Source organism: Hyla sarda, chromosome 4 (assembly GCF_029499605.1).
Source record: "Hyla sarda isolate aHylSar1 chromosome 4, aHylSar1.hap1, whole genome shotgun sequence".
Lineage (NCBI taxonomy): Eukaryota > Metazoa > Chordata > Amphibia > Anura > Hylidae > Hyla > Hyla sarda.
The window spans coordinates 10,026,494-10,037,711 of record NC_079192.1 but is presented as its reverse complement, the minus strand read 5'-3'; the positions used below and the strand labels follow the sequence as shown (position 1 = coordinate 10,037,711).

Below are 11,218 nucleotides of genomic sequence, written 5' to 3'. Positions count from 1 at the left end.
GGCGAATCAGTGGAACTGAACTTTGAAAATTTCTCTTATCTCTAGTCAAAACCTTTTTCTTGAGGTTCTGATGAAGTGGCCAATCCAAATTATTGACAAGTTTTCTCATCTCTAGTAGTAATTCTTAAAGGGGTATACCGGGTTTATACATCTTATCCCCTATCCTTTGGATAGGGGATAAGATGTATGATCGCACTGGTCCCACCGCTGAGGACCCCTGCAATCTCGGTGCACCCCCCAGCATTCTGTGCTGGTTGCTGCTTCCGAGACGGGGATATGATGTCACAGTCACGCCCCCAAGTCATGTCATGCCATGCCCCCTCCATTCATGAATGTCCCCCATTGACATCACTAGGGGGCGTGACTGTGATGTCACGTCCTCATCTCGGAAGCAGCGCCTGGCACAGAATGTCAGGGGCTGCACCGAGATCGCGGGGGTCCTCAGCGGCAGGACCCTGCGATAATACATCTCCTCCCCTATCCTTTGGATAGGAGATAAGATGTATTAACCCAGAATACCCAGTACATCAAAATCAATAGATATGGCCAAGCTATGTTGCGTATACACATGTTGGCAAACGTCTCCACCATTTTCTGATGTAAAGCACAAGTGTAGTTTTTTTTTTTTACTACAACCTTGGCCTTACTCTGCAACTCTGGAGTCCTGGTGTGAACCTACACAAGTTTACGTCTTCCCGGACTTTATATCTTATCCCCTTCCTGTTGTGGGATTTTTTAATGTTCAGTTTTCTTAAAGTTTCTCCTATCTTCCAATAAAGATACTGATATGGGCATTGGCTTCTTGAGCCACCAAGGAGAACAGAGAATTCACAAAGGAAAAAAGACTAGATGCCATGGGCGCTGCCAGACATTAATCCACAATAGTATTCCTCACAAGATACCTTTCTTTTTTCTATTTGTAGATTGCCTATACTGAATATTGGAGATGGTTTACCAGATCATCCTCTTACTGAGTGTTTCCTGTACGGCTTTCTTAATGTCTTTATTCTTCAAACTGTATATAATGGGATTGGCCAAAGGAGTGAACACAGTATATAGCAGGGAGAGGAGTTTACTCATGGTCAATTTTTGTCCATTCATTGGGACCACATAGACACTAAATATAGTCCCATAGAATATGGAGAGCACAATGAGGTGGGAGCTACAGGTGGAGAAGGCTTTCTGTCTACCAGTATTGGATGAGATCCTTAGGATTGCTAAAACAATATAAGTATAAGACACAAAAATGATGGTGGTTGGGATGAGGACATCTGGAATGCTTATTATATAAAACTCCAAATGAACAATGAAGGGATCAGAACAGGAAAGTTCTAGTAAGGGAACAAGGTCACAGAATAAATGGTCAATGACCTTTGGACCACAGAAGTTTAGCTTTGCTGTTGTTATAATGCAAATCAACGTAAAAGAAAACCCAATGAACCAACAGATGACGGTCAGTATAACACAATGTCCACTTGTCATGATAGAGGAGTAATGGAGAGGATTACAGATGGCCACATATCTGTCATAAGACATCACAGCGAGGAGAAGACATTCAAATGATTCTGAAGTGCTGAAGAAATAAAGCTGAGTCATACAACCAATAAAAGTCATGGTCCCCCCATTATTCAGTAGGATATGGAGAAGGTTGGGGACAATATCTGTGCTCACCAAGATGTCACTGATGGACAGATGTGAAATGAAGAAATACATTGGGGTGTGGAGGTTCTTGCTGGTGGACACCAAGGTGATGATCAGGAGATTCCCACATATTACCAGACAATAAATCACCAGGAGAAGACAGTACAGGGAAATCCTTTTATCTTGTCTGATTTGGAAACCTAAGAGAAGGAACTCTGTGACCTCCGTCCTGTTGTTCTCCTGTATGTAGATCTAGGCAGTTGTTAGTGTGAGTTAAAAAATACATAAGAAATTATTCTTACCATAAGACACAAGACTTCAGCATATTTTATATACTTAGTTTTAATGTATTTGCATTCTAAGTCAATAAAGTGTGCAGAGTAGAAGAACAGAGGTCTCTGGTTTAGAGGTAAGCGAACCGAGACCGTAGAACACGGTCTCACTTAAAACTTTGTCTAAAATATTGTTTGGCACAAGGCTGGCAATGGCGCTGTCATGTCGAATAGGGAACGCCTCTCCCTGCCTACTTGCATAAATGCCCTAGGCGATGATTCCACAACTGGGTGCCGGTCCCTCCACTGATCTAAATTGCAGGGGCAATATAGACTAAAAAACAAGCAGAACTGTACAAGTTCGGAAATATAGGTCAGGATACGAAAGGTTAACAAGGGAACCAGGATACTAAATAACAGCTGGAATGTAAAGTAGTCACAAATATATAAGCAGGGAAATATAGTGGCAGGTAAATAGCATACTGACAAGTCTAAGAACCAAAGCAATAAATGGTTAGCAATAATCCTGTGTATTCTGCCTGTTTGTATTTGGATATTCTCTATGATTAGGTTCTGACCCATAGCTTTGCTGCTTTCCCCTGGCCTGGAGTCTGGTTTTGTTCCTGTATTTGTACTTGTAGTCTGTGTAAATAATCCTACAAAACACTCGCCAAAATGGTATATGCTACCTATATCAATACATATCTCGTACATGAGCAAATGGTAGACTGAGAAAGAATCATAATCAAATATATATTTTATTGAGATCACAAAAAGAACACATAAAAACACATAAAAGGCACAAAACACACAGGACAAAAGCGAGAGTTCCTACAGGTAAAGTGGCAGAGACCACTGGGTGGAGAAAGGATAATTTTCCTCCCGGGATGTCAGTTACAGAGTCTAATAAAGTGCAGTGCAAATCGTATGGGCACACTAAACAAATACTCTCACAAGGTATATAATCGCAACAAAAGATCCGGCAGTAAAAAAAGTGCTGCAGTATATGTAAACACGCAAAAAAGTTCATTTATCAAGTAACCGGATCTATTGCACATACCCTAAATGGCCCCAAATATACCTGTGCCTTCCTCTTGCAGGAACTGCTCACACACTCCACCCACATGAGGTTTAGCATTGTATTGGATTAGGAGGATCCCAGGGCCAACCACACCAGCATATGGTCTCACAAGGGGTCTGAGGACCTCATCTCGGTACCTAATGGCAGTCAGGCTAACTCTGGCAAGCACATGGAGGGATGTGCTGCCCCAAAGAAATGTCACCCCATACCATTACTCAGCCATCACCAAACCGGTCATGCTGGAAGATGTTGCAGGCAGCAGAAAGTTCTCCACGGCATCTCCAGACTCTGTCACGTCTGTCACATGTGCTCAGTGTGAACCTGCTTTCATCTGTGAAGAGCACAGGGCACCAGTGGGGAATTTACCAATCTTGGTGTTCTCTGGCAAATTCCAAACGTACTACACGGTGTTGGGCTGTAAGCACAACCCCCACCTGTGGACGTAGGGCCCTCATACCACCCTCATTGAGTCTGTTTCTGACTGTTTGAGTGGACACATGCACATTTGTGGCCTGCCGGAGGTCATTTTGCAGGGCTCTGGCAGTGCTCCTTCTGCTCCTGCTTGCACAAAGGTGGAGGTAGCGGTCCTGCTGCCGAGTTGTGGCCCATCTATGGCCTCCTCCATGTCTTCTAATGTACTGGCCTGTCTTCTGGTAGTGCCTCCATGCTCTGGACTCTACCCTGACAGACAAAGAAAACCTTCTTGTCACAGAAGTGGACATTGTGATTTCTCAGAAGTGTCATTGACTTGGAGTTACAAATCACCAGGTCCAGATGGCATTCACCCCCATGTTCTAAAGGAATCAAGTAATGTAATAGACAGACTCCTATTTTTAATATTCAGGGACTCTATAATGACAGGGACTGTTCCCCAGGACTGGTGCATGGCAAATGTGGTGCCAATATTAAAAAAGGGGTCAAAAGGTGACCCCGGGAATTATAGACCTGTTAGTTTAACATCTGTTGTATTTAAATTGTTTGGGGATTTTCTAAGAGATGCTATTTTGGAATATCTTGATAAAAATAAATGTATGACCCCCATATCAGCATGGCTTTATGAGGGATCGGTCCTGTCAAACTAACCTGATCAGCTTTTATGAGGGGGTGAGCTCCAGACTGGACTAGGGGAAATCGCTGGATGTTGTATATCTGGGTTTTTCCAAAGCATTTGAAACGGTGCCACATAAAAGGTTGGTGCATAAAATGAGAAGGATCGGGCTGGGGGACAATGTGTGTAAGTGGGTAAGTAACTGGCTCAGTGATAGGAAACAGAGGGTGGTTATTAATGGTACTTATTCTGATTGGGTGACTGTTACTAGTGGGGACCACAGGGGTCAGCCTTGGTCCTGTTATATTTAATATATTCATTAATGACCTTGTAGAGGGGTTGAATAGTAAAGTAGCAATCTTTGCAGATGATACTAAACTTTGTAAAGAGGTAAATACAATAGAGGACAGTGCACTGTGTATAGTAGATAACACTATAGAGGACAGTCCACTGTTACAAATGAATCTGGATAGGTTGGAAAATTGGGCTGGGAAGCGGCAGATGAGATTCAACACTGATAAATGTAAGGTAATGCACATGGGGAGGAAAAATCCGGGCTGGGGTTATGTATTAAATGGGAGAACACGTAGGACGACTGACGTGGAAATGGACTTAGGAGTCTTAGTTAACAGTAAATTTAGCTGTAGTGACCAGTGTCGGGCAGCTGCTGCCAAGGCAAATAAAATCATGGAGTGCATCAATAGGGGCATAGATGCCCACGACAAGGAAATAATTCTACCGCTGTACAAATCACTAGTCAGACCACACATAGAATACTGTGTACAGTACTGGGCACCAGTGTACAAGAAAGATATAGTATAGCTGGAGAGGGTTCAAAGACGGGCAACCAGAGTAATACGGGGAATGGGAGGACTACGGTACCCAGAAAGATTAGCAGAATGGGGGATATTTAGTTTTGAAAAAATAAGTCTTAGGGGCGACCAAATAACTATGTATAAATATATCAGGGGGCCGTACAGAGATCTCTCCATGATCTATTTATACCCAGGACTGTATCTATAACAAGGGGGCATCCTCTACGTCTAGAGGAAGGAAAGTTTCTACGCCAGCACAATCGGTTAGACTGTGGGATTCTCTGCCAGAGGAGGTGGTCATGGGGAACTCTGTAAAATAATTTAAAAGGGGCCTGGATGCATTTTTGGAGAATAATAACATCGCTGGTTATGTATATTAGAATTATAGGGACAGAACATTGATCCAGGAATTTATTCTGATGACATATTTGGAGTCGGGAAAGAATTTTCAACTCGAGTATGAGGATTTTTTGCCTTCCTCTGGATCAACTCAGTAGGGATTCATTAGGGTTATAGGTTGAACTTGATTGACTCTTTTTTCAACCTTATGAACTATGTTACTTACATTGTGTTGTTTAAGTGTTAACTTTTTTTTTGAGCAGTGTAATATTAGCTTTGCAGTAATAATTAGAGATGAACAAATTTTGAAAAATTAGATTCGTCCAATTTGCTGAATTTTCAAAAGAAATTTTTCGGTCCGAATTTATTTGCAGGAAATCGCTATTTAAAATGGCTATTTCTGGCCTGCAGAGAGCCTCAATATTGGTGTAGAACACTTTGCCTTGCTGTAACACGCATAGGGTGCTTGCTGGGTTACTGAAATAATACTGTTATTCAGTAGGACATGCAGATAAGAGGCGTCGCTATTAGAATCACTGTCGCAGAGCAGCACAATGACTGAGCCTGAAGGTGGCATCAGTATGAGGAGACCATATAGTGGCTGAATGACATAGCGTGGAGGTGGCGGCAGCATGAGGAGACCATATAGTGGCTGAGTGACACAGCGTGGAGGTGGCGGCAGCATGAGGAGACCATATAGTGGCTGAGTGACACAGCGTGGAGGTGGCGGCAGCATGAGGAGACCATATAGTGGCTGAATGACACAGCCTGGAGTTGGTGGCAGCATGAAGAGACCATATAGTGGCTTAATGACACAACCTGAAGTTGGCGGCAGCATGAGGAGACCTTATAGTGTTATAGATGTATCTATGTTTTTCTCCCATGTAAAAATGTTCATTTAGGAGCCCCCCTCCCATCTGCTCTCTCATATTGCCCCCACCATCGTGTAAAGGAAACAGCGAGGACAAACCTACTCCCACATCTTGCCCCCACCATCGTGTGAAAACTTTGAACAAAGGAAGCCCGCGAACGATTCAGGAATGGCATGTCTTTCCCCCAAGCAGGGGGTGGGAACTTATGTTAATGACAAAGGTTGAAGGATTTGAAATAAAGCTCAGTGGAGAAGCATTTGAAACTGACATGGCTCTGTTTGATTTACTTTGCTATACTTCGGTATATACATTCTGTATACGGATTTGGCCGGGAGTAAGATAGCTACAAGAGCATTGATAAAATCCACATCAGGTGTCGCCCAATCACCTAGGCTATAGGCCTCATGTGCAAGTCGCAATACCCAGACCACACCTAGTCTAGTGAAGCATGTATGATGAATTAGGAATATCTGGAGTAGGACCAGTGAATGGTTTCAAGTGAAGCTGTGTATGTACATGTTTATATCATAATGAATCTATTTGATGATATTTTATTAATCTCTTAATAAGTTTGTTTTCGCAGGAGTGCAAGATGAATAAAAAAAGAAAAAAAGGAAAATAAATTTATAAGGAAATGCAATTAATTGTCTGATTATAGTATAGGAGTAACGAGAGAAGTTTGGCCAATGAGAATAAAATAAAATGTAATATAAATTAAAATATGATCACTATTTAATTAATGTATATTATTACCCCTTAAGCATTTAAAATCAGCTAATGGTTTATTGATTATAAATAATGCACATTGAAGGTAATTTTTTCCCAATTTTTGAAAGAGCTCTATATATTTTTATTCTTTTGCATTTTGTTTTTGGTGAGAATGTGTGCCCTGTGTGTGTTGTATGTTGAGTAATTGTAAATGTTGGTATTGTTACATGTTACTTGTGTATGGTATGTCTCCATGTAGACACTGGTTGCTCAAAAGTTATTGAGGAATGACCAAACCGAAAGGAAGACAAAAAGCCAGACTCAAAGGGGTGATGACCAGTGACATAGAGGAGTGGAAGGAGAAAGGCGGGGCTTATAGGAAGATTGACAGAACAGCCTTGGTCTATTTAAACACAGTAACATTAGATTGAGGAAACTACAAATCTACTGTTTAAACTTGAATGTGATATAGTACCTGCATACACAATGTGATATACCTATACATTCTACATTGTAATTATTTGAATAACATCAATTTTAACCCCTTAAGGACCGGGGGTTTTTCCGTTTTTGCATTTTCGTTTTTTGCTCCTTGCCTTTAAAAAATCATAACTCTTTCAATTTTGCACCTAAAAATCCATATGATGGCTTATTTTTTGCGCCATCAATTCTGCTTTGTAATGACGTCAGTCATTGTGCCCAAAAATCTACGGTGAAACAGAAAAAAACATCATTGTGAGACAAAATTTAAAAAAAAAAAACGCCATTTTGTAACTTTTGGGGGCTTCCGTTTCTACGTAGTAAATTTTTCGGTAAAAATGACACCTTATCTTTATTCTGTAGGTCCATACGATTAAAATGATACCCTATACAGGTTTGAATTTGTCGCACTTCTGGAAAAAATCATAACTTCATCCAGAAAAATGTATACGTTTAAAATTGTCATCTTCTGACCCCTATAACTTTTTTATTTTTCCGTGTATGGGGCGGTATGAGGGCTCTGAAGTTTTTAACCGTACCATTTTTGCATTGATAGGACTTATTGATCGCTTTTTATTCATTTTTTCATGATATAAAAAGTGACCAAAAATGCACTATTTTGGACTTTGGAATTTTTTTGCGCGCACGCCATTGACCGTGCGGTTTAATTAACAATATATTTTTATAATTCGGACATTTCCGCACGCGGCGATACCATATATGTTTATTTTTATTTTTATTTACACTGTGTTTTTTTTTTTTTATGGGAAAAGGGGGGTGATTCAAACTTTTAATAGGGAAGGGGTTAAATGATGTTTATTCACTTTTTTTTTCCACTTTTTTTTTGTAGTGTTATAGGTCCCATAGGGACCTATAACACTGCACACACTGATCTTTATCATTGATCACTGGTTTCTCATAAGAAACCAGTGATCGATGATTCTGCCGCATGACTGCTCATGCCTGAGCACTGAGCAGTCATTCGGTGATCGGACAGCGAGGAGGCAGGTAGGGGCCCTCCCGCTGTCCTGTAAGCTGTGCGGGATGTCGCGATTTCGCCACGGCTATCCCGAACAGCCCACTGAGCTAGCCGGCATGCTTTCGGTTTCACTTCAGACGCGGCGTTCAACTTTGAACGCCGCGTCTAAAGGGTTAATAGCACGCGATCAATGCCGCTCGCTATTAGCCACGGGTCCCAGCCGTTGTTAGAGGCCGGGCCCGACCCGCTATGACGCGGGGCCACGCCGTGGCCCCGCTTTATAGATCGGGAGTGGACACATGACGTTCAGTACGTCATGTGTCCTTAAGTGGTTAAGAGGGTAACTTTATAATGATATTTAGTGCCCCCCTTACGAAGATGCTGATTGTCTTAAACTTATAAGGTAAAAAATTCAAGAGCCATGCTAAGATATCAGAGAATCCATGGTTGATGTTGAGTTATAAATGTGCGCTTGTTCCAAGTAATGTAAAGATGTAATACATAAGACAGGATATATGGTGACCACACGCAGAATGAAGTTCTACTGCAATAAACCACTCGATCTGAGCTGGTGGTTCAGAGAAGTAGAGTTGAAGGTATTCACTGAGATGTGTAAGATATCTGAAGGTATGACACCATGAGTACGGGTACACTTTAATTACCGCCCACAAGTATGGGCCTATTGAAGTAAAAGTGTTATGAATCCTTGAGTGAACCAATCTGTAGTTTGTAATTCAAGTCCGGGAGCGGCCAGAGAAAGTGGCCATCGTAAAGATCAGAGGCACATGAAGGAAACAGCCCCAGAAGCCAAGGGGACTGAATGGTGAAGGAGGCTGCCTAGGCTGCAGTGCTCCTGTTCCCCCACGATGATGGTACAAAGTGTACAGGTGGATGGGCAATGTGGAATTTTCTGGTTAGGTCTCTAGCAGGAACCAGCTGTGCATGCTGAGAGAGACCAATGGAAGAAGAAAGAGGTGGTACAGGGCAAAGACGGCATCCGGAGAGAGTTGGTAAGAAAATGTATGTGCCAGCAGTCTTGTACCCCATGGTAACATATATGACCCCATATACTAAGCACAGGGGAGCTATGTGTGTAGTAATGTCAGTACATTGGGTCGCCTCAGAATTCAACAATGCAGAAAGAAGGTTTGTACAGATGTCATTATTTACATCTGACATATGACCTAGGTAAAAACAATAAAAGTACCTGACCAACACGCTCCATAAACATCTTACCTGTTTCAGAGAATATGAGTAGACTTCATCTAACTGCTTGGGGTAGGTCAATATCAGTATCTCCGTTTCTAATTGTACTGATCCCTAACCATAGATACAGTAAAGAATACAATTAAAGGGTACTTCTCATCAAAAAAACTTTTGATATATTCTAGATTAATGTATGCATAATAACTTTACAATTGCATGTTATTAAAAAATATGCTTCTTTCTATTTAATTTTCCACTTTGAAGAACTGACCACTAGGGGTCTCCCTACCAGTCCTGGCAGCAAGCATTTCAGACTCATGCTGGAGTCCTAAACACTACGAGCTGCCAGTCTGCTTTGTTCACAAAGGAGAACACTCAGAGCTGCCAGCCTGCTTTGTTCACAGCCTGTTTGACTGTGAACAAAGCAGGCTGGCAGCTCTGAGTGTTTAGGACTCCAGCATGAGTCAGAAATGCTTGCTGACAGGACTGATTGGGAAAAATACAATAGAAAGAAGCATATTTTTCATTAACATGCTATTGCAAAGTTATTCAACATTCATTTATCTAAAATATATCAAAAGTTTATTTGATGAGAGGTACCCTTTAAGAACCTTTTGTAAAATTGGACCTAGTTCAGATTCTGTAATTGTCACTCATTTCTTCAAAACCTATGCAGGAAATAAGTGAGGAAGGAGACAATTGCATATGATGATCCCATATAGATGTACTTTTGATAACTCTATTTGTTAAATCTATGTCTGTGCATAACCATGGATGTTGCAAAGGGAAAGATAATCACTACGGATTGTTAGGATGTGACGTTGTATGAGGAGAATCAGTAGATGAACATGTACAAATAGCGGGAAGAGTAAATCATAACTATCGTAAAGTATGGGATACTTGGGGATACAAAGTTTAGAGTCAAATTAGAAGGGAATTAAACTGGGGAATACACATTAGTCAAGACACGTCTGCCTATACACACTTCCATTACCGAACCTACAAAGAAATCTAAACCACACTTTAGAGGTAAACAAGCAGCCCCTGCTGAGAGTTTTGATCCCTTTGTATATATATTGATGTTATAGGAGTCCCAAGGGGGGCCCCAGATGAGTTTTATAGCTACAGGTCAAGTAAAAAGTAGGAGTTGAGTCAATAATATCCCAGATTTCCATGAGTAAAATTAATTATATCTATTATAACCAACAAAGATTAATACATTTCTTTGTAAATGCTCTTTAAGGTCAGGCCGAACAACTAAGAGCCACATCCGCTATAATATTCCAAAATGGTACGGCATTAGATATGGTGTAGGAGGAAAAAGGGGGGTATGTAAAATGTTAGGGAGACTTGTTGCACATATATCTCCATATAGGCCAATATAGGACCGGTAAAATAACCATACTCATAATTCTAATAATCTTGCTTTATTGTGTGTTGTGTTTTGCCTGGCCTAAAGAAGAAGTGTGAGACGACCGTCGAGAATGCCACGCCAGTGATGACAAATGAGGACTTTGAGATTACAGATGAAGCCTATACCCCATTACAGAGCTTTAATACCATTTATTATACCAGTGACCCATAGGGACAGCATCTGGCTCCATATGTGTAAAGACTGAGGCTAAGGTGGTCCATGGACAAGCCATGGGTCGTCTAAAGTACAGTGAAACGTTTGAGAAAACACATTGGGGCAGATGAGTTAGGATGATGGAAATTAGGGAAAGGTAAAATTATCATTTTTAGGGGGGCTTGTAATAGATGTATCTATGTTTTTCTT

General features: G+C 41.2%; 1 protein-coding gene across 1 annotated transcript in view; it reads right to left on the bottom strand.

The window, feature by feature from the left end:
- Positions 1–951: 951 nt before the first annotated feature.
- LOC130367237 (olfactory receptor 10A7-like) overlaps positions 952–11,218 on the bottom strand; it is a 28,684-nt gene continuing 18,417 nt past the window's right edge. The window contains exon 4 of the mRNA XM_056569641.1: positions 952–1,893. Coding sequence (XP_056425616.1) covers positions 952–1,893 — 942 coding nt within the window. The remainder of the gene's footprint in view (positions 1,894–11,218) is intronic.